At 36.4% G+C, this 23,570-nt stretch overlaps 1 protein-coding gene across 4 annotated transcripts in view; it reads left to right on the top strand.

Annotated features, from left to right (window-relative positions):
* Positions 1-22,399, top strand: part of LOC105481321 (cullin 3) — a 112,870-nt gene extending 90,471 nt beyond the window's left edge. For all 4 annotated transcript variants that reach the window (XM_071073459.1, XM_071073457.1, XM_011740828.3 and 1 more), the window contains 4 exons: positions 238-372; positions 14,300-14,486; positions 18,004-18,149; positions 21,932-22,399. In XM_071073459.1, coding sequence (XP_070929560.1) covers positions 238-372; positions 14,300-14,486; positions 18,004-18,149; positions 21,932-22,063 — 600 coding nt within the window. In that variant the 3' untranslated portion in view covers positions 22,064-22,399. The remainder of the gene's footprint in view (positions 1-237; positions 373-14,299; positions 14,487-18,003; positions 18,150-21,931) is intronic.
* The last annotated feature ends 1,171 nt before the right edge of the window (positions 22,400-23,570 follow it).

Below are 23,570 nucleotides of genomic sequence, written 5' to 3'. Positions count from 1 at the left end.
AGCTGGGCATGGTAGTACACACCCATGGTCCTAGTTACTCGGGAGGCTGAGGCAGGAAGATTGCTTGAGCCCAGGAGGTTGAAGCTGCAGTGAACCATGTTTGCGCCACTGAACTGCAGCCTGGATGACAAAGTGAGACCCTGTAATGTACATACATACATATGTACACACATAGGTACATAAATGTTACCAGGAAATGATTGTATCTTTGTTTATATTTTTTAAAAAATGAAACAGGAAGATGGATCTGAAGTTGGTGTTGGAGGTGCACAAGTAACTGGCTCTAATACACGGAAGCACATATTGCAAGTTTCCACTTTCCAGATGACCATATTAATGCTCTTTAATAATAGAGAAAAATACACATTTGAGGTATGAATTGTGGTTATATACATTTTAACTGTGTTGTTTCTAACTCACTTTTTACTTGTTTCTTATTTGAGTAACCCTTGGAGAGTCTCTTTGGAGACCTTTAGAGAAAACTGTGTAAAATGGATCATGGAACTGTATGAACATCATACATTTATTGAGTTGTGTTTTATTATTTTTAAATTTATAGAAGTATTTTTATATAAAACATATATAAGTAGACAATTTGATGAGTTTTAAATGAGTGCACCTGTGTAACTACCATCACAAGACTATTGCCCAAAAATATAGAGCATTACCTCCAGAATTGCTTTGTACACCTTGCCAGTTCATTCCCTCCTACCACCTCAAGCCCCAGACAGCCAGTGACCTGCTTTATATCACTATAAATTAGTTTTGGTTTTTTAAGACTTTGATGTAAATGGAATAATGCATGTTGTCTGTATGCTTTAATCCTTTTGTCAGTTCACCTGTTGATGGGCATTTGGGTTGATACTGGATTTAGGCTGTTATAAGTAGAGCTAAGTGTTTAACATTTTAAGAAACTGCCAAACTGTATTCCAATGCAGCTATACCAGTTCTCATATTTGCCAGCAGTGCAAGATGGTCCAGTCGCTCCACATCCTCCGCAGTCTTTAGATTTTGAGCCACTTTAGTTGGTGTGTAATTGTGTCTCATTTTGGATTTAATTTTCTTTTTTTTTTTTTATGATGTTGAGCATCTTTTATGTGTTAATATGCCACTGATATATCTTGTTTGGTGAAGTGTTTATCTTTTTTGGGTTGTTGTCTTACTACATTATAAAAGTCCTTTATAAATTCTGGATACAAGTCCTTCATCAGATATATGTGCTGTGAGTATTTTTTTCAGTCTGTTGCTTGCCTTTTCATTTTCTTAATAGTGTCTTTTGAAGAGCAGAGTTTTAAAATACTGAAAAAGTCCAGTTCATCACGTTACTTTTTGTAGTTCGTGCTTTAAGTCCTAAGAAATTATTGCCTACCCTGAAATTTTAGCGATTTACTTTTATTTTTTCAGTAGTTTATAATTTTAGCTTTTACATTTATGTCTACGATGAATTTTAAGTTAATTTTTTTATATAGTATAAGGTAAGGATTAAGATACATTTCCCCTCACGCAGTCAGTTGTTGGTTCCAGCATCATTTGTTGAAGGCACTGTTTTTTCCCACTGAATTACCTTGTCGTCATTATTTAACAATCAATTGATCATATATGGGTGGGTCTATTTTTATGCTGTCTGATCTGTTTCATTGATTTCTGTGTCTGTCTTTATGCCAGTTTTTTGCTGTCTTGATAGTGCAATCATTTTTCTCTTCACACCCATGTTGTTTCATTAGAGTAACTAATGTTATAATATGCTTTTTATTTTTTCTTTTCCTTTTCTCGCAATTAAAATATGATTTGATTACATTAAATCCAATTAGTCATTTCCTGTACATTTAAAGGGTGTTTTGGGGTTAAAATGAAGGTCATGTGATTCATATTAAGTTGAAATTTAAGGTAATGAATGAACATTTTGAAAGACTCTTAAAATTAATTCCGTATTTTTACTTAATTGAAAACTTTTGAAAATTGTCATATACAGGTGAACACAGGAAAAAAAATAGTATGTTTGAAATTAAGAGCAAGAGTAAGTTCTAGGCCTATTTAATATTCACGTCCATACTCCCATTTATGTGTCCCGTTTATGAGAGAGTGTGGAAATTAGTGTAATTAAGAGAGCATCATTTTTATGTGATATATTTAAAGGGAATGCTTGAAATCTAGGTATTTTAATAGCTCAATTGCTAAATTGAGAAGTTTTTCTCATGTATTTCCATGTGAGTCTTACCTAGGGAATAACCTTGATTTTTTTTTTTTTTTACTTTTAGTTTTATTTTATTATAACCTTGATTTTCAAGCACAAGTTATATTTGATTGAGTCCCAAGAATATTGATTAAGCGAGCATTGAGTACCTTATTCAAACCTAGGCTTTTCAAACAGAGGTGGAATTAAATTATCTCTAACAGCTGTGTTTGTGTAGTCATTTTTTAATCTGCAGCTCTTAATGGATAATATATTTGAAACCAAATTAGCTACTTGGTAAATGCAAGAGTTGGTTTTCAGAGTCCTGGCTTATAAAGAACTGGTAAAAAAAAAAATAATGAGATAATCAAAAATACAAATTCATTTTTTAAAGCTGTTATCGGAATTGTTGGAAATTTTAGTGGTTCAAGCTTTTCTCTTTCCCATCTGACTTGGGATCATTGATGCTAATGAGCAGTTATTAGATGGAAAGTTAAAATTAAGTAGAAAATCTCTCTAAGTTTTCCAACTTCAGCTAAGTCACAAAGCAGAAACTGATTGTCGTGTATATAGGATGCCATGCGTATGGCTCCAAAGCTTACTGGCTGCTGACACCTCAAATCTGGGGCATTGTGAGAAGGCATGAGAAATGCATCTTTGCTCACATCATGTGTTTCTCTACAGTCCATTGCTTATGTTTTATTAGCCACTTTTTTACAGAAATCACCTCCACAAATTAGTGGAGATAGTTAAAAGTATTTTATTATAATAATTTAAAGGAAGGTGAACTTTTATTTTTGAATATTCTCTGAGTTCAGTAAGATGGTGTATTATTTAATGCCACATGACAAATCTCAAAAGTTAGTGATTTAAAACAACCACTAACAATGTATTATCTCTCATGGTTTCTGTGGGTTAGGGATTCAGAAGATACTCAGTTGGGTAGTTCTGGCTTGGGGTTCATGAAGTTGCATTTAGATGTTGTCTGGGGTTTTGGTCATGTAACGGTTTGACTGGAGCTGGAGAATAGCTTCCAAGGTGGTTCACATGGCTGGCAACTTTGTTCTGGATGTTGTTAAGCGGCCTTAGTTTCTCTCCACATGGGCCTTTTTGTGTAGCTCTTTGTCCTCAAATCTTGGTGGCTGGTTTTCCCAAGAGCGAGCAATCCAGAAGACCCAGGCAGAACCTGCAGTGCCTTTTTTTATCTTTCCCTGGAAGACACCTAGTGTCACTTCTCATTTTCTTGGTTGCCCAAGTTAGCCCTGATAGAGTGAGAGGACCACACAAGATTAACATATACCAGGATTATTACACGCTGTCATAGAAGCCGGCTACAACAGTTGGCATTAATTTGTAGTGTCATATTTAATCTGTAGTAGTCAGGCTGCTGCTGAGGTTTTTTCTTTTCATATTTTTTGAATGGATAAAGGTAAGTTTATTGTGATTTAGAACAGCAAAAAATAGGAAATACGTACAGTGGTAGTCTGTGCCTTGGACTTTAGTAATTAGCAGTGGGTTTTTGAAAGAGGTATGGATAAGAACTATTAATACATATTTTTCTTAATGTTCTTTATTTTTTATTTTATGAGAATGAGTCTGAAATTTAAAAACTATGGACAATAGCACTATTAGTGTCAGAATTTAAATAGAAAATTTAACAGTAATATTTGATCTTCAATAATTTATAGCAATCATGAGTGACATAACTTCACAATATGAAAAGGAAAATGAAAGTACAAAGGAAAGTAGACAACTCTGGAATCATGGAAATCCCTTACAAATTTATTGACTAACCAGACAATTGAAAAGGGGGATACAGAAAATTTGAATAACACAGTTAGCAAGTTAAAAATTGAAGGCTGTTTAGCGAACTTTGAACTCAGAAAGCAAAGTAGATGTACTGCTCACAGGAAATATCTGAGGCTAGCATAACTTTTTTGCTAAAACTGAGCAAGGAAAATACAAAAGAGAAAGCTGAAGGTTGTTCATCATTCTGCCTTGCTCCTTAGATCCTAAGTAATATACTAAAAGTATAAATCTCAATATTAGCAAGTCATTTTCAGTAGTGTATTGAAAGAATAATGCACTGTGTTCAAAAAGGATTTATCCGTAGAATACAAAGAAGGATCAGCATAGGAAAACTTTTTGAAAATATCTTAATTATTAAGATATTGTAATAATTGTAAAAATAAGCAATTGCCTAATTGCTAGTCACCATTTTAAGGAGAAAACCATTTGATCTGTACAGATGAACAAAAAGTATTTGATACAAGTCAGTCCTCATTCCTTATAAAAGTGGGGGACTCATTGCCACCTTAGAATGGAATGCCCTTAATGTCATAAGGTTGTATCTGATGACAAACTTAAGCATTATAATAGTAGGACAATACTAGACAACTTTCTATTAGACTTAGGAACAAGATGAAGATGCCTATCTTTACTACTACTGTTACACCTTGCTCTGCAGGTCCTAATATACTAAGAAAAAAAAAGGAATGAAATTTTTAAGTATCGGGAAGAAATTGAAAAAATTGTCAAAATCTGTAGACAGTATGATTGTCAATTTGGCAATACATGATAATCAGTGAGAAAACATTTCTTTAGAAGAATTTTGTTGGAAAAAAAAATACCCTTTCTGTAAACCAGCATTAATCAGTAAATGACATGAAGAAAAGGATGTTTTATTAAGAATCATAACCTTCCAGGAATCATTTTAACAAGAAATGTGTGGACAGGCCACTTACACTAAGAAGACAGTAAAAGCTAAAGAATATGAAAGGGTAAATATACCCAAATGGGAGAATTACATGTTATAAGTGTGCTGTTTTTAAAAGTCGCCTATAAATTCAAGGAAATCTGAATTGAAATTTCCAAAATATACATTGTTTTAAATAAAACTCGACAAGCTGATTCCATAATTCATCTGGACAAGAAAATGCACAAGGTTAGGCAAAACTACTTTTGAAAAGGAATGGGGTTTTGGGTAGGAAAGCTCAGTAAAAGGGGAAGGAATTTGTCCTAATAACAAAACATACCGTATCACATTTCTAAAAATTTTTAGTTTTTATGGGTACATAGTACATGTATATATTTAGGGATACGTGAGATATTTTGATACAAGCATATAGTGTGTAATAATCACATCAGGGTAAATGGGGTATCCATCATCTTAGCATTAATTATTTCTTTGTGTTATGAAAATTCCAGTTGTATTCTCTGTTATTCAAAAACGTACAAGTTAGCGTTATTTTAAAATCATAGCTCATTTGAACAAAAGAGAGTCCAGAAGCAGACTGTTATATTTGTAGGTGTCTGGAATGTGATAAATTTCTCTCTCTCTTTTTTTTTTTTTTTTTTTTTTTGATTGTACTTTTAAGTTCTGGGATGCATGTGCAGAACGTACAGGTTTGTTACATAGGTATACATGTGCCATGGTGCTCTGCTGCACCCATCACCCATCATCTAGGTTTTAAGCCCCGCATGCATTAGGTATTTGTCCTAATGCTATCCCTCCCCTTACCCCTTACCCCCAAAGGCCCTGGCGTGTGATGTTCCCCTCCCTGTGTCCATGTGTTCTCATTGGTCAGCTCCCACTTATGAGTGAGAACACGCGGTGTTTGGCTTTCTGTTCTCGTGATAGTTTGCTGAGAATGATGGTTTCCTGCTTCATCCATGTCCCTGCAAAGGACAGGAACTCATTCTGTGGCTGCATAATATTCCATGGTGTACATGTACCACATTTTCTTTATGCAGTCTGTCATTGATGGGCATTTGGGTTGGTTACAAGTCTTTGCTACTGTAAATAGTGCTGCAATAAACATACGTGTGCATGTGTCTTGTAGAATGATTTATAATCCTTTGGGTATATACCCAGCAATGGGATTGCTGGGTCAAATGGTATTTCTAGTTCTAGATCCTTGAGGAATCGCCTTACTGTCTTCCATGATGGTTGACCTAATTTACACTCCCCGCAACAGTGTAAAAGCGTTCCTATTTCTCCACATCCTCTCCAGCATCGGTTGTTTCTGACTTTTTAATGATCACCATTCTAACTGGCATGAGATGGTATCTCATTGTGGTTTTGATTTACATTTCTCTAATGACCAGTGATGATGAGCTTTTTTTCTTATGTTTGTTAGCCACACAAGTGTCTTCTTTTGAGAAGTGTCTGTTCATATCCTTTGTTCACTTTTTGATGGAGCTCTTTTTTTCTTACTGTAAATTTGTTTTAAGTTCCTTGTAGATTCTGGATATTAAACCTTTGTCAGACGGATAGATTACAAAAATTTTCTCCCATTCTTTAGGTTGCTTGTTCACTCTGATGATAGTTTCTTTGCTGTGCAGAAGCTCTTTAGTTTAATTAAATTGCATTTGTCAATTTTGGCTTTTGTTGCAGTTGCTTTTGGTGTTTTAGTCATGAACTCTTTGCCCCTGCCTATGTCCTGAATGGTATTGCATAGGTTTTCTTCTAGGGTTTTTATGGTTTTAGGTCTTACAAGTAGTTTTTTCTATCTCTGTGAAGAAAATCAATGGTAGCTTGATGGGAATAGCATTGAATCTGTAAATTGCTTTGTGCACTATGGCCATTTTCACAATATTGATTGTTCCTATCCATGAGCATAGAATGTTTTTCCATTTGTTTGTGTCCTCTCTTATTTCCTTGAGCAGTGGTTTGTAGTTCTGCTTGAAGAGATCCTTCACGTCCCTTGTAAGTTGTATTCCTAGGTATTTTATTCTCTTTGTAGTAATTGTGAACAGGAGTTCACTCATGATTTAGCTGTTTGTTATTGGTGTATAGGCATTCCTGTGACTTTTGCACATGGATGTTGTATCCTGAGACTTTGCTGAAGTTGCTTATCAGCTTAAGGAGTTTTTGGGCTGAGACAGTGGGGTTTTCCAAATACACAATTAAATCATCTGCAAACAGAGACAATTTGACTTCCTCTCTTCCTGTTTGAATACCCTTTATTTCTTTCTGTTGCCTGATTGACCTGGCCAGAACTTCCAATCCTATGTTGAATAGCAGTGGTGAGAGAGGGCATCCTTGTCTTGTGCCAGTTTTCAAAGGGAATGCTTCCAGCTTTTGTTCATTCAGTATGATATTGGCTATGGGTTTGTCATGGATAGCTCTTATTATTTTGAGATATGTTCCATCAGTACCTAGTTTATTCAGTGTTTTTAGCAGCTAGGGATGTTGAATTTTATCAAAGGCCTTTTCTGCATCTCTTGAGATAATCATGTGGTTTTTCTCATTGGTTCTGTTTATGTGATGGATTACGTTTATTGATTTGCATATGTTGAACCAGCGTGGCATCCCAGGGATGAAGCCAACTTGATTATGGTGGATAAGCTTTTTGATGTGCTACTGTGTTCGGTTTGCCAGTATTTTATTGAAGATTTTCACATTGATGTTCATCAGGGATATTTGCCTGAAATTTTCTTTTTTTGTTGTGTCTCTGCCAGGTTTTGGTATCAGGATGATGCTGGCCTCATAAAATGAGTTAGGGTGAAGTCCCTCTTTTTCTGTTGTTTGGAATAGTTTGCGAAGGAGTGATACCAGCTCCTCTTTGTACCTCTGGTAGAATTCGGCTGTGAATCCTTCTGGTCCTGGGCTCTTTTGGGTTGGTAGGCTATTACTGCCTCAGTTTCAGAACTTGTTATTGGTCTCTTCAGGGATTTGACTTCTTCCTGGCTTAGTCTTGGGAGAATGTATGTGTCCGTTAATTTGTTTGTTTTTTCTAGATTGTCTAGTTTATTTGCATAAAAGTGTTTATAGTATTCTCTGATGGTAGTTTGTATTTCTGTAGGATCAGTGGTGATATCCCCTTTATCATTTTTTTATTATGTCTATTTGATTCTTCTGTCTTCTTTATTAGTCTGGCTAGGAGTCTTACCTATTTTGTTAATCTTTGCAAAAAACCAGCACCTGGATCCATTGATTTTTTTTTTTTTTTTTTTTTTTTGAAGGGTTTTTCCGTGTCTCTTATCTCCTTCAGTTCTGCTCTGATGTTAGTTGTTTCTTGTCTGCTGCTAGCTTTTGAATTTGTTTGCTCTTGCTTGTCTAGTTCTTTTAATTGTGATGTTAGGGTGTCGATTTTAGATCTTTCCTGCTTTCTCCTGTGGGCAATTAGTGCTATAAATTTCCCTCACACACTGCTTTAGCCGTGTCCCAGAGATTCTGGAACGTTGTGTCTTTGTTCTCATTGGTTTCAAATACCGTATTTATTTCTGCCTTCATTGTGTTATTTACCCAGTAGTCATTCAGGAGCAGGTTGTTCAGTTTCCATGTAGTTGTGCGGTTTTGAGTGAGTTTCTTAATCCTGAGTTCTATTTTGATTCCACTGTGGTCTGAAAGACTTTGTTATGATTTCCGTTCTTTTGCATTTGCTGAGGAGTGTTTTACTTCTCATTAGGTGGTCAATATTAGAATAAGTGTGATGTGCTCAGAAGAATATATATTCTGTTGACTTGGGGTGGAGAGTTCTGTAGATGTCTGTTGGTCCAGAACTGAGTTCAAGTCCCTGAATATCCTTGTTAGTTTTCTGTCTCGTTGATCTGTTTAATATTGACAGTGAGGTATTAAAGTCTCCCCCTATTATTGTGTGGGAGTCTGAGTCTCTTTATAGGTCTCTAAGAACTTGCTTTATGAATCTGGGTGTTCCTATATTGGGTGCATATATATTTAGGGTAGTTAGCTCTTCTTGTTGCTTTGATCCCTTTACCATTATGTAATGCCCTTCTTTGTCTTTTTTGATCTTTGTTGGTTTAAAGTCTGTTTTATCAGAGACTAGGATTGCAACCCCTGCTTTTGTTGTTGTTGTTGTTGTTGTTGTTGTTGTTGTTGTTGTTGTTGTTTTGCTATTTGCTTGGTAAATATTCCTCCGTTCCTTTATTTTGAGCCTGTGTGTGTCTTTGCACATGAGATGGGTCTCCTGAATACAGCACACTGATGGGCCTTGACTCTTTATCCAGTTTGCCAGTCTGTCTTTTAATTGGAGCATTTAGCCCCTTTACATTTAAGGTTAACATTGTTATGTGTGAATTTGATCCTGTCATTATGATGCTAGCTGGTTATTTTGCCCATTAGTTGTTGAAGTTTCTTCATAGTGTCAATGGTCTTTACATTTTGGTATGATTTTGCAGTGGCTGGTACCGATTTTTCCTTTTCCATATTTAGTCCTTCCTTCAGGAGCCCTTGTAAGGCAGGCCTGGTGGTGACAGAATCCCTCAGCATTTGTCTGTCTGTAAAGGATTTTATTTCTCCTTTGCTTATGAAGCTTAATTTGGCTGAATGTGATATTCTGGGTTGAACATTCTTGTCTTTAGGATTGTTGAATATTGGCCCCCCACTCTCTTCTGGCTTGTAGGGTTTCTGCAGGGAGATCTGCTGTTAGTCTGATGGGCTTCCCTTTGTGGGTAACGCAACCTTTCTGGCTGCCCTTAACATTTTTTCCTTCATTTCAACCTTGGTGAATGTGATGATTATATGTCTTGGGGTTGCTGTTCTGGAGGAATATCTTTGTGGTGGTCTCTGTATTTCATGAATTTGAATGTTGGCCTGTCTTGCTAGGTTGGGGAAGTTCTCCTGGTTAATATCCTGAAGTGTGTTTTCCAACTTGGTTCCATTCTCCCCGTCACTTTCAGGTACACCAATCAAACGTAGGCTTGGTCTTTTCACATAGTCCCATATTTCTTGGAGACTTTGTTCCTTTTCATTGTTTTTTCTCTAATCTTAACGCTTTATTTCATTAAGTTGATCTTCAGTCTTTGATATCCTTTCTTCTGCTTGATCAGTTCAGCTATTGATACTTGTGTATGCTTCACGAAGTTCTCGTGCTATGTTTTTCAGCTCCATCAGGTCATTTATGGTCTTCTCTAAACTGGTTATTCTAGTTAGCAGTTCCTGTAACCTTTTATTCAGGTTGTTAGCTTCTTTGCATTGGGTTAGAACATGCTCCTTTAGTTCAGAGGAGTTTATTGTTACCCACCTTCTGAAACCTATTTCTGTCAATTTGTCAAACTCATTCTCCATCCGGTTTTGTGCCTTTGGAGGAGAAGAGGCATTCTGGTTTTTGGAATTTTCATCTTTTTTGCCCTGGTTTTTCCTCATCTTCGTGGATTTATCTACCTTTGATCTTTGATGCCGATGACCTGCGGATGGGGTTTTTGCGTGGACATTCTTTTTGTTGATGTTGAATGTTACTGCTTTCTGTTTGTTAGTTTTTCTTCTCACAATCAGGCCTCTCTTCTGTAGGTCTGCTGCAGTTTGCTGGAGATCCACTCCAGACCCTGTTTGCCTAGGTATCACCAGTGGAGGCTGCAGAACAGCAAAGATTGCTGCCTGCTCCTTCCTCTGGAAGCTTTGTCCCAGAGAGGAACCTGCCGGATGCCAGTCAGAGGTCTCCTGTGTGAGGTGTCTGTTGACCCCTGCTGGGAGGTGTCTCCTGTCAGGAGGCATGGGGGTCAGGGACCCACTTGAGGAGGCAGTCTGTCCCTTCACAGAGCTGGAGTGCCGTGCTGTGAGGTCCACTGCTCTCTTCAGAGCTGGCAGGCAGGAATGTTTAATTCTCCTGAAGCTGGGCCCATAGCTGCCCCTTCCCTCAGGTGCTCTGTCCCAGGGGAGATGGGAGTTTTATTTACAAGCCCATGACTCAGGCTGCTGCCTTTCTTTCCGAGATGCCCTGCCCAGTGAGGAGGAATCTAGAGAGGCCGTTTGGCCACAGCAGCTTTGCCACCTGCCCACTTTGAACTTCCTGGAGGCTTTGTTTATACTGTGAGGGGAAAACCGCTTACTCAAGCCTCAGTAATGGTGGACACCCCTCCCCCCACCACGCTTGAGTGTCCCAAGTCGACTTCAGACTGCTGTGCTGGCAGCGAGAATTTCAACCCAGTGGGTCTTAGCTTGCTTGCTGGGCTCTGTCGGGGTGGGACCCGCTGAGTGAGACCACTTGGCTCCCTGGCTTCAGCCCCCTTTCCAGGGGAGTGAATGGTTCTGTCTCGCTGGGGTTCCAGGTGCCACTGGGATATGGGAAAAAAAAAAAAAACTCCTACAGCCAACTTGGTATCTGTCCAAACAGCCACCCAGTTTTGTGCTAGAAACCCAGGACCCTGGTGGTGTAGGCACACAAGGGAATCTCCTGGTCTGCGGGTTGCAAAAACTGTGGGAAAAGCGTAGTATCTGGGCTGGATAGCACGGTCCCTCAGGGCTTCCCTTGGCTGGGGGAGGGAATTTCCTGGCCCCTTGGGCTTCCCAGGTGAGGTGATGCCCTGCCCTGCTTCTCCTCACACTTGTGGGCTGCACCCACTGTCTAACCAGTCCCATTGAGATGAACCAGGTACCTCAGTTGGAAATGCAGAAATCACCCGCCTTTTGCGTTAGTCTCACTGAGAGCTGCAGACCTGAGCTATTAACTATTCGACCATCTTGCCAGATCTCAAATTTGTCATTTCTAAAAACTGAATTTAATTGTTTGTTTATTTGTGGGAGTGAGAAGAGGGTAGTATTAAGACCTCAATTCCATGGATCACATCAAATACAAAATTCCAGATAAGTGTGAAAATCTAAATATAATTGCAAATCTATATAAATAATAAAAGAAAATTTTGAGTATTTTGGTAACCTTAATGTGAGAAATGTCTTTTAAAAATTTATTACAAAAATAACAAAGGAAGAGACTAACAGATGTAACCACATAAGTGATAACACATCTATATAAGATATATTAAGTTAAAAATAGAGACTAGGAGAAATTATTTATAATGTATAAAAATTGAAAACCATAATCTATAAAAAGCATCAGTTAAATCAGTATGAAGAGAAACAATTGAGTATAAAAACATGCAAGGAATATAGATAGAGAAAGCATAGAAGATTACAGATATCCTGTAAATATAAAAATATTTTTTCCCATAGTGGTCATGGAGAAGTACAAATTAAAATAATGAAATTTCATTTTTAGCCAAACATATGAGCAAAAGAAAATCTGGTATTGAAGAAGATGTGAGGGAGTGGATATTCATGTACTATTGTAGGGGGTTACATTTTTAAGCAACTTGAAAGCAGTTCATTAGTATTTATCAAATACCAAAAAAAAAAAATTTGAGACAGGGTCTCATTCTTGCCCACACTGCAGTGTAGTGGTATTATGTCTCACTGCAGCCTCAACCTCCCAGGTTCAAGCCATCCTCCCACCTTAGCCTCATGAGTAGCTGGGACTACAGGCTAGTTTTTAAATGTTTGGTAGAGAGCAGATCTTGCTGTGTTGACCAGGCTGATTTTGAATTCTTGGGCTCAAGTGATTTTCCCACCTTGGCCTCCCAAAGTGCTGGGATTACAGGCATGAGCCGCCGTGCCTGGCACAAATATAAAATATTTATAACTTTGAGGAAGCAAGTGCATTTCTAGAAATTTGCTTCTGAAAAACAGGCTTTTGTGCTCAAAGTCAGAAATGCATGTACCGACAGAACATTGGATCTAGTCTCAATCTCCACTTGTGTCATGATAGAACAGTACTGTGGAATTCCTTGTAGCTTTAATCTCTTTTTGCAAGCGGAAAAATCTGAAGAAATTAATACAAAAATTCATGTTATCTCATTTAACACTAATACTGGTGTATAGGTGGATGTGTTCACGTACATTCATGTATATGCATATGCTTGTATTCATGTGTATATATAGATGAATAGGAAAAGGCAGAGTGCAGGTAGAATAGTAATAGTAAAGATAGGCATCCTTATGTTGTTCCTAACTCTAATAGAAAGATGTCTAGTATACTACTGTTAAGCTTAACTCTCTCATTATATGTACAACCTTATGACTTTAGGGGCATTTCATTGTAAGGCAGCTAAGAATTCCCCACTATAAGGTTTGAGGACTGACTTTTATAAAATACTTTTGATAATAGTTACCTCTGGGAATGATCTGTAATTTTAAAATATCACCTAAGGTTTTTCTGGTTCATTGAATATGATTAAGCAATAACTAAAATATGTAAATAAATCACTTAGTGTGTATGTAATAATAAACATCTTCATTCTAATAATAGCACCTATTTTCTGGGATTAACATTTATAGTATTTGAAATGCCTAAAGTAGGTAGATATAACCAGAGATTATTTGAAGAAAATGAATATGCAGAATCACTGAAAATCACATTTCTCTGAATCCTTGCTTACCTGACAGTTTTTTAGAAGAACAGAACTGTTGCTCAAAGACTTCTCTAGAGAGAATGACTCTCCAGATCAGTTACTCATATAATCTGAATATCTTCATGCCCACTCTTCGTAAGCTGCTTTTGAGAAAGAGACAGCTGTATACAGTTCATCAAAACAATAAATCCTAGTGTCAAGACTTTTAAAACTCAAAATCACGTATCACTATAGACATGTAGAGACTAAATCATAGAACTACAGTTTTCTTACTGTCCCACTGACATAACAGAATAGTGAATTTAAAATTACACAGCATTCTTTACCGAGCTGCTTTTTCTCCCCTAGTATTACATTTTATTCATACCATAATATGCAGAAAAGATTATCACCTGAACTTCAACACAGATTGCTTGTTGATTTTTATGTTTAATGTAATTTACAGGGTTGGTTTTTTTTTCTTCATTTGGTCATAGAAGCTTACATGTGGTCAGTTTGGATGGTAAATTTTCGTTGTATGGTAGAAGGCCTGAGCTCAGGCTTATCTTCCTTTTTTCTATGAAGGAAATTACTAAGCAAAAGAGGAGTATGGATAAACTTGGATGGGAGACTATAAAATATTTCTAAAATTAGCAATTATATGTTGGTTAACACTTTATTTTTGCAAAACTAAATGTTAAAGTAGGTTCCTGATAATCTCTACTGGATAACATTTTTAGATTAACCATTGTATCTCCTGAAACAAAAAGTTACTTGTCTTTTTAATATTATATAATTTGAATCACCCTTTCCTCTAGTTTGTTCAAATAATGAGATTTTAATGATGTGTCATAATACTCAAGATAATTCTTTTTTGTGCATTATTTATTTAATGGAATTACCTCTTTTTATCTACTGCTTGGTCAGTTTACTTGCTAATTAACTAATTAACTTTAATCTTTCAAAAAGTCTAATTATGTTAATCTGATGAAATTTCAGGAAATTCAGCAAGAGACAGATATCCCTGAAAGAGAGCTTGTTAGAGCCCTACAGTCCCTCGCCTGTGGTAAACCAACACAGCGGGTTCTAACAAAAGAACCCAAATCAAAGGAAATAGAAAATGGTCATATATTTACAGTTAATGATCAGTTCACATCCAAACTACACAGAGTCAAGATTCAAACAGGTATCTGGAATTATATTTTTCCTCTCAAAAAATTATATATTTTTCTCTTTAGAAAAAGAATCTCATCTGTTGGATTTCTGTCTTTAAAAAATACTCCTTTTCTGGTGCTGCATGGTATTTAGGCTTAAGAAAAAAAGCAGCTTTTGTTGATAAGTATTTGTATGAAAATGCATTTGAATCCAAGTACAGTAAGCATTTTAAAAAGTAATTTATGGTGTGAACAAAGCACTTCTTTCCATTTTTTTTAACAAATAGAATACAACTTATGAACCTATTAGTACTTAAAATTGTTTTTAACTGGTTAATAGTCAGTGGAAGTCTTTTTAAAGCTGATTTAGAGGTTTTTCAGAATTGGGAGACCTATGTAAAAGTTTGATGTTTGGATGTTGCTATTTATATTTTGATAAATATTTTTTGTTTCAAAATCTTAAAACTCTTATCATCTTTAATTTAAAAACAGCAATGATACTGATGTGAATGATTTTTAGTAGAGCCATATAAGTTGATAGTGAAAATTCTATTCATTAAGTATTTAACATAATGTAGGATGCTTGTTTTCTGTGTATTTAAAGGGGAAAAAAGGCACTCCACCCTTGCTGATTGATGTTTAAAACTAATTGCTACTTGGCTTAAAAACTAGTATTAGATAGGCTTCCTAGTCCTAATATATTCATTACAGCCAAATATGTGTGCAATAAAACAGTGTCCTAAGATAAATAAGATGATCTTTTAAATGACTGATTTGCTGATATTAAAAGTTATTTATATTGTATATTATGATAGTCTTTTAAAAAGTAATGTTAAATATACAATTGATTACCAGATTACATGGATTCTAGAGCTTTATATGCACACTTAAATTTTTTTTTTTTCATTTTGATCTTTTTGTTTTGTATGTATACTCTGTAGAGCAGAGTAGTGTCTCTGGCAGGGTTTTACCCCTTTTGTCTTGTAGTTGTAAACTGTATCATAGTAATCTGCATGAGCCAAGATTGGCCCATGTCTTGACATAAATACATATTAAGAATAAAGCAAACTATACTAGCGAGTGTCATGGAATAAAATTTATTTTTCTTCCAATGCAAGACATAACTATACATTTGGGCAGATACCAGTTTTGGATTTTAGGGCTCATTTGTATCCTAGAATTAGAGGAAAATATGTGGGAATATTTATCTGGATTACCTTACCCTCACCCTACTGTACCCTAAATAAGTTAACAGTCTTTGTTATCCCAGATTCTATCATGCCCAGCAATAATAATATCAGATATTAGTATTATGTTTAAAAAGAAAGAAGTCTTCATAGATTTTTAGATTTTCATGTTAAGTGTGCACACTTACATGTGTTTCTGGAGTACATGTATATAGTGTTTTAGGTATGTTCAAAACATATATGATGAAGAATTTTACTAGAGGAGCTTAAAAGTTCTTTTAAGCAATAAAATTCTATGAAGCAATGTTTTTTTCTTGGGAATGGTTTTTAAATGATTTTGGCTCTTACTCATAGTTTAAGTCAGAATTTTCTCTTTGGTGGTAAACATTGTGACCGCATTGGTTTTATTGTCAAAGGCTCACTAACATAAATATTCAAAGACTCAGACCCTACCTATTTATGCTGCTTTTACTGTAGCCAGTAATAAAAGTTCATGCAAAGAAGTTAAAGGAATTACTAAAATAACACTGCCTTTGAAAAAAATTAGATTAATTTTAATCTGGGGGGTTTCCAGAGTTGACAGTCTTCACCACCTGCCTTTCTCAAATTCCATCCCCCAGCATGCATATAGGTCATGTATAGGCACATGCACAGCAACCCCTTCTGCTGCACTCAAGTGAGGAGTATTGTGTTAGGCTCCAGAGTGAGTCCCTCCCCTCACATTTAAAAAAAAAAATACTCATTTTGAATCATTAGCACAATCTGACATCTATGTTTTTCTGCAGGTATTTAAGACGACGCTTATTTAGGTGACCAAATCCAGATGAGCCAAAGGGATTGTTTAAACAATTACTTTTTTCCCTGCAACTTTGTATTTTTTATTTTCAAATCCACAAAGTGAAAAGCACCATAATGGACATCAGTATGGCTGTGACCTACATTTACCAGTCATTAGAATTTTGTCGTCTTCCATGCCTTCCTCTGTGTGTATACGAACCCGTGTGTGTGTTTGCTACAGCGTTTGAAGTTAATTTACAAATATCTCAACAGTTTCCCCCTAAAAAACGTTAGCACACATCTCCTATATCATATCCAAGAAAATTAATTACATGTCATCTGTTTACACCCATATTGCCTCAGTTGTCTCAAAAATTTCTTTTATATCTCACTTTTTGGATTCATGATTCCCTCAAGATTTCCATATTACATTTAATTTTTATGTCTTTTTAGTTCCATTTAAACCAGTACCTCTTATCTTTTTTTTTTTCATGACGTCAACTTCTGAGGAGAAGCATCATAAGCATCATTCTTAGTAGATTATTTTCTTCGATTTTTCTTTTTTTTTTTTTTTTTTACTAAGATAATGATTATCTTACACTGGGGAAATGACACTGAAAGCAGTATTTTTATCCAAAGGATTCTAATTAGAAACAGCTGAATGGATATGCACACCAGAATGATCTTCTAAATTGTACAGTCTGCTGTCTCATGGCTATCTATGCCTGTGCCTCAGTCAGCAATGCCCCATGTGCTGCTTTGCAATTTTACAATTTCTACTTCCAGAAACTTCACATCTATCTCCTTTTGATGAACAAATAAAACCTCAGTTTTCTTTTTCTGCTGTTTCATTTGGAGCAGAGTTGCAGAAGAAGACGACTTCTGTATTTAATCCCTTAGCAGTTTCTTTGAAGACTATAGGGAAGAAGAGAGTGAGACTTCTAAAGATTGGAATCTGGGATGAATTTGTGATGAGGTCGTGACATAAAAAAGCATAATAAAATATACGGCAAGAAATGGTTAGGTAACAGAACTCTAGGGAGATTTTTGGCAAGGAGATTTTAGGAACTGACATCCTAGTGGTACTTTTAAATTATTTATTTCACAATCTTGGCAATACATACTCTTGTCTCCGCATAAAACCTTAGCGATTACAGCTACATTTTGAGTTAGTAAGACAACAGATACTCACCTATCTGAGATACTTTTGGTGAGTTTTAACTTGGAACCATGGTAATAAAATAATCAGTTGACCTCTGACAGTCATAAGCAATGAAAATTATTTACTGGCAATTTTACTACTGAATATTTTCAGCTACTATTTTTCTTCCAGATAAGAAATTATATTCTGCATAAAAACAAAATTGACTTTATTATCTCAAAGTTAAATTCCTCATTTTTGAAAAGGATAATTTAGTATTCAAGTAAACATTAAATGAGACACTTTTTGAATGTATACTTAAGTGTGTATATTCAGAGACTGAAATTGGTTTTTGTCTGTGGATTACATTGAATTATATTAAGCTTGCTTATAAACCAAATTTTAAAATTATATTTATGATCAATGTCTTTATTTCTATTTTAGTTGCTGCCAAACAAGGTGAATCAGACCCAGAGAGGAAAGAAACAAGGCAGAAAGTAGACGACGACAGAAAACATGAGATAGAAGCTGCTATAGTGCGGATAATGAAATCTAGAAAGAAGATGCAGCACAATGTTCTAGTAGCAGAGGTGAGGACTCTTCACGACTGGGCTAATATAGAAAAAAAAATTAACAAAATTACTGTATTCAACTAATTTTAAAAACAATTTTACAATTAAGAAATTCTAGTGATGTAACACTTATGAAATGTATGGTACTCACTTGGTAATTAAACATAATGATACATCCAAATATGTGCACACTCCCAGAACTAATGTGTTTATAACAAAAATAATAGTAGAATATTGTCACATGAAGTATTAAGAAAAAATTTTCACTGCTATTTAATACCTTTGTGTAAACAAATTCCCTTTATTTCTAAAAATTACTAATGGTTACCATTCATTAAATGCTTTCATTTTACAAATTGGGGAACTAAGGAGGGGAAGACCCCTTAAGAGGCCATTAAGGTAGGTGGGGGAGGATTAGGACCTGGGTAAAGTGTTGGTAGAGGGTAGAAAGCTGAATCAAGATAATTGGGAAGTAGAATTGACAGGCTTACTGATTGATAACGGGAAGTGAGAGGGAGAAGTTGAAGACACCTTTTAGGTTTCTGGCTTGAATGAGTAGATAGAGATTGGTTTCTGTAACCAAAAAGACAAGGGTAATGTAATGTGCCGCTGTGGTCCAGATGTCACTTAATATTGTTTTGTACAAGTTGACTTTATTGTATATTGGCACATCCAGGGGCAGGTGGAAGACAATAGACACGAGGGCTAGAAGTTGCATTGGGAATTAGCTATATGAGAATGCAGTTAAAACCACAGGTGTGGATTAAATTGCTCAGTGTTGGCATGTAGAGCAAGAAAGAACTATGGGATAGACCCCTCCCTCATCATTTTAGGAACGGTGAGTGTAACAACTAACAGAAACTCTTTAGAGCACTGGTTTTCACATTGTGGTTCTTGGAGCAGCTACCTCAGCATCACCTGGGAACTCATGAGAAACACAGATTCTTAGATTCCACCAGAGCCTGAGAATTGAATCAGAAACTCTGGGGATAGGGCCCAACAGTCTGGTTTTTTAACACGAACTGTAGGTGATTCTGATGTTTTTTCAAATTTGAGAACACTGCTTTAGGAGGAAAAGAAAACAAAATGTCAGTGCCCTAGCACAAGGGAAGAGAATTACAAGGAGTGAGTGGTCAGTAATATCAAAAATCATGGAAAAACCAAGTTGAATAAACACTTACTTTAGCAATTATGTGACAGGTTAACTTTCTCAGACATTTTCATTGGACTCGTGAAAGTGTATATCCAGTGGTAGTTCCTTGAGAGGGAAATGGAGGTGGAAACTACCAAGAGTGGCTTATTCTTTGAAGTATTGGCTCAAGGGAAAGGGCAGAGAGAGCAGTATTAGAGGATTCAGTGTAGAGTTGAAGGGTTTGGGCTTTTTTCCCCCCACAATGGGAGGATACTGAGGATGTTTATATCCTAAGAATAAGGAAGGGATCCTTAAAAACAAATGGAAAGAAATGAGATGAAGGGATCAATACCACATTCTAGAAAAGGAAACGTGAGGATTGTATAGGGAGTATGATGATGGTAGTGTACTGACACAGATGTTACTGAACATGCCTCTTCCTGAGAACCCAGGGCAGGGTGCAGGGGTATGTGCTAAGCAAGGTTTAGTGTAAGTATGGATGAATGTACATGTGTAGGGTGGGAATTTGAAGAACTTCAAATTGAAATGGCTTATTTTCTCTATGTAAAACCTGATATGAGCTTGGTGCAGGACTGGGTTGAGGAGTTTAAGGAGATTGTCAAAAATTTGAAATAATACTTGTCAAAGAATGGTGCTCAGGAACTTGCTGAACTTTTGAATACTATAAATTTGTGTTACCAGTCTACACCAGAGATTGGCAGATGTTTTTGTAAATGGCCAGTTGTAGCATAGATAATACATAAATGCATGTGACTCACAGTGGCTCATGCCTGCAATCCCAGCACTTTGGGAGGCCGAGGCAGGCAGATCACCTGAGGTCAGGAGTTCAAGACCAGCCTGACCAACATGGCAAAATCCCGTCTCTACTAGTAAATACAAAAATCAGCCGGGCGTGGTGGTGGGTGCCTGTAATTGCAACTACTCGGGAGACTGAGGTAGGAGAATTGCTTGAACCCGGGAGGCAGAGGTTGCAGTGAGCCGAGATTGTGCCATTGTACTCCAGCCTGGGCGACAGCGAGACTCCATCTCAAAAAAAATTAATAAAAATAAATACATATGACTGTGTTTCAGTAAAATTTTATTTACAGAAACAGATAGTGGGGTGTATTTGGCCTGTGACTGCAGTTTACTGATTCCTGGTGTACACAAGTGGTGTAACAACTACATCTTTACTCAGCAAAGAGCTCTGTGGTAGGTTGATAATGATATAGTATATATAGAATATAGGTTTAATCAAATAGTGTTTATGAGATAGAACCAAAAGAATCAGGAGTAGAAGGTCCTGTTGAGAGTGCAGCTGAAGTGATCTTGAATGCAGTTTAGGCTCTGTTACAGGGGAGAGAGCAAGTCTATAGGAGCTGTTAATAGGCTGGAAGAAAAGAAGGGCAAAGGGTGGGAGGTCTCAGGTGGTGGGTTGAGAGCAAGTTTGTAGATACTGGAGTGGTAATCCTGGAAGGATGATAGATTGTAGTTGCAGAGTGAAGTGCTGAATTTTCAGATTTCAAAGAATTATCAATCCATTATGGCTTTGGGAAATGAGCTGATCAACAAGAGTAGAAGCAAAGCTGGCTCACGGATGGATTTGAGCAAAGAACATGGACTTTGAAGTCAGAAAGGTTTAGATTCATCTCTGCTGGCTCTGTTATTTACTACTTGTTGATGTCAGTTTTCTTCTCTGGCATATTTTCCTCATTTGTAAAATGAGACAACTTTGCAGGGTTAAGAACATTAATTAAATAGGCCGGGCATGGTGGCTCACGCCTGTAATCCCAACACTTTGGGAGGCAGAGGCAGGCAGATCACGAGGTCAGAAGATCAAGACCATCCTAGCAAACACAGTGAAACCCTGTCTCTACTAAAAATACAAAAAATTAGCCGGGCGTGGTGGTGGGCGCCTGTAGTCCCAGCTACTCGGGAGGCTGAGGCAGGAGAATGGTGGGAACCCCGGAGGCGGAGCTTGCAGTGAGCGGAGATCACGCCACTGCACCAGCCTGGGCGACAGAGCAAGACTCCGTCTCAAAAAAAAAAACCAAACCATAAACTCATAACATGCAAAATGACTGATGCATAGACAGACTGTGACTGCTACTTTAGTTACTGTTTTATTATTATATGTAGCACAGTACTTAGAATCTGACAGTACTTGGAACAACAGAAGCACTTTTGATTGGGCATTATTATTCTAAGGCATTATGTCTGTTAACACATTGAGTGTACACGCCAGTGGGCCAAGGTCCCAGAGCTAGTAGTGGTGGAGCTGAGTTTATCCAGGTACTGTGAGTCCAGAGTTTGTGTTCTTAAATACATAGGCTACCCAAGTAATGTAAGTTTTGAGTGTAACCCAGAAGTCAGTAGATAACAGCATCAGAAGGTTAAACTATAGGTGACATATACTCACACTAACATAATTCCAACTAATTCATCTATTCAACTGCTGTCCTTAGCATTCACACTCTGATTTGAGGAAGTGTGTTGTAACCATACATTACATTTTCAGACAGAACCTTTTTAAAGTTTCTGTGCTTTTAGCTTTGTTAATCCAGTTAGTAAAGTTCAATCTCTCAGTGTTAAAATGACATATCAGTTCTGTTGAAAGATAGGAATTTCTATGTGTTTATATAAAAATGCTGTCTACTTTCTTTTTTAGGTAACTCAGCAGTTGAAGGCTCGATTCTTACCAAGTCCAGTTGTTATTAAGAAACGTATTGAAGGACTTATTGAGAGAGAATATTTGGCACGAACACCTGAGGATCGCAAAGTATACACATATGTAGCATAAAATGCGTTCAGAAATTTGATTTATTCTTGGACTGTACTCTTCGCATGGACTGGGAAGTTCTTTTAAATCATTAAATATTAAGACGACCATCTCTTCTATTAAATTACAGTACATGTTCTAGACCATTGAGATCAAGCCTTTACTCCCTTTGAGAGTTTTCAACAACAGTTGATTGAGCTTCAGGCTTTACAACGTTTATCCCTGTAGAGATCATCTTTACAGTTCCTCGGGAAAATGTGAATGTGCTGCGTTTTGTTTTCTTTACTGTATGAAAACAGGAAAATAAAACAAAAATTTAGAAAATACAGCTCATTAAAATAAAATTGTTGGATTTCATTTCCCCAGGTCTTCAGTGTTGATGTAAATGTGTTTTTGTAGTGTTGCTTAGCACTTTGCGCATTGTGTAAGTTGGGTAACAAAAATGGCAAAAGAAATGCAGAATTCCCAGTTATCTTGCTCTGAAGACATTTCTTTAGCTAGTCTTACTTAATTTAAAGGTTTGATAAATATACAAAGACCCAAGCATACAATTTGAGCATGCTGTATTCTACCACTTGCACTTACTAATCTTCTAGCCTTATGACCAGGAACCTTTGTTTTGGGCTCAAGTACACATCCTGATTTGGTTTTTCCCTATTGTAATTTGAGATTTCCCAGATTAAGTCTTACAATGATTAGGTTTTGTTCTGAGTTATTTCTAGAGAAAGAAAATATTTTAGTATGTATAAATTGTACAATAATTTTTTTGCTGTTGTACTCACTGCTAATAGTGGATTGTATAGGGTGGTGTTTTTATTTCATTTATTGTAGACAAAAATAAATGAATTTAGTATACACAAACCCACTAATTCAAGTATGTCAGAGCACAAAGTTGGCAGCTGGTTATATTTAATTCAGCCCCTCTGAAAAGCACATACACTCTATACTTTGTTTATAAATATCTTAGGTCCTCCCTGCCCCTAAATATATATTTTGGTGAAGCTGTGGTGCACTATTAATTTTCTGTTTCAAAATGCAATCTAAAGATGCAATAAATATGAAGACCTTGATAGTTTTAATGAAATCTTCAATTCTTGCAGCTAACTGTGTTTTGGAAAGTGATTAAGCAATATTTCTCAAACCTGATGATTCTTGGATATTTAGCTATTGTCCTCCAAAGAGTCATCGTTTCACGTTTTCAAAGATGTGCTTTGTGCTGAAGATTCTTGTCAGATATCCTGTGCTTCCAGAGTATTTTTATCTTCAATTTTATTTAATTTTCATTTTGTTTTCATAAGACAATGTTTCAGATATGTAATGGGGCAAACCACTATAGATTTCTGTTGGATAGAAAAATGAAATGTTACTAATAAGTTTAAATTGACCCTTCGTTGACTATCAGTACTGTTGATACATTTATTAGAATGTATGTCTCAGAAGATGGTTTCTGTTTAAATTTATGGTCAAGTTAAAACAACTGAATTCTAATACGGATTAAAAACTCCACATAAATATTTTTCCCCCATGC

Source organism: Macaca nemestrina, chromosome 11, assembly GCF_043159975.1.
Source record: "Macaca nemestrina isolate mMacNem1 chromosome 11, mMacNem.hap1, whole genome shotgun sequence".
In the NCBI taxonomy this organism is placed as follows: domain Eukaryota; kingdom Metazoa; phylum Chordata; class Mammalia; order Primates; family Cercopithecidae; genus Macaca; species Macaca nemestrina.
This window is presented reverse-complemented; position numbering and strand designations above follow the sequence as displayed.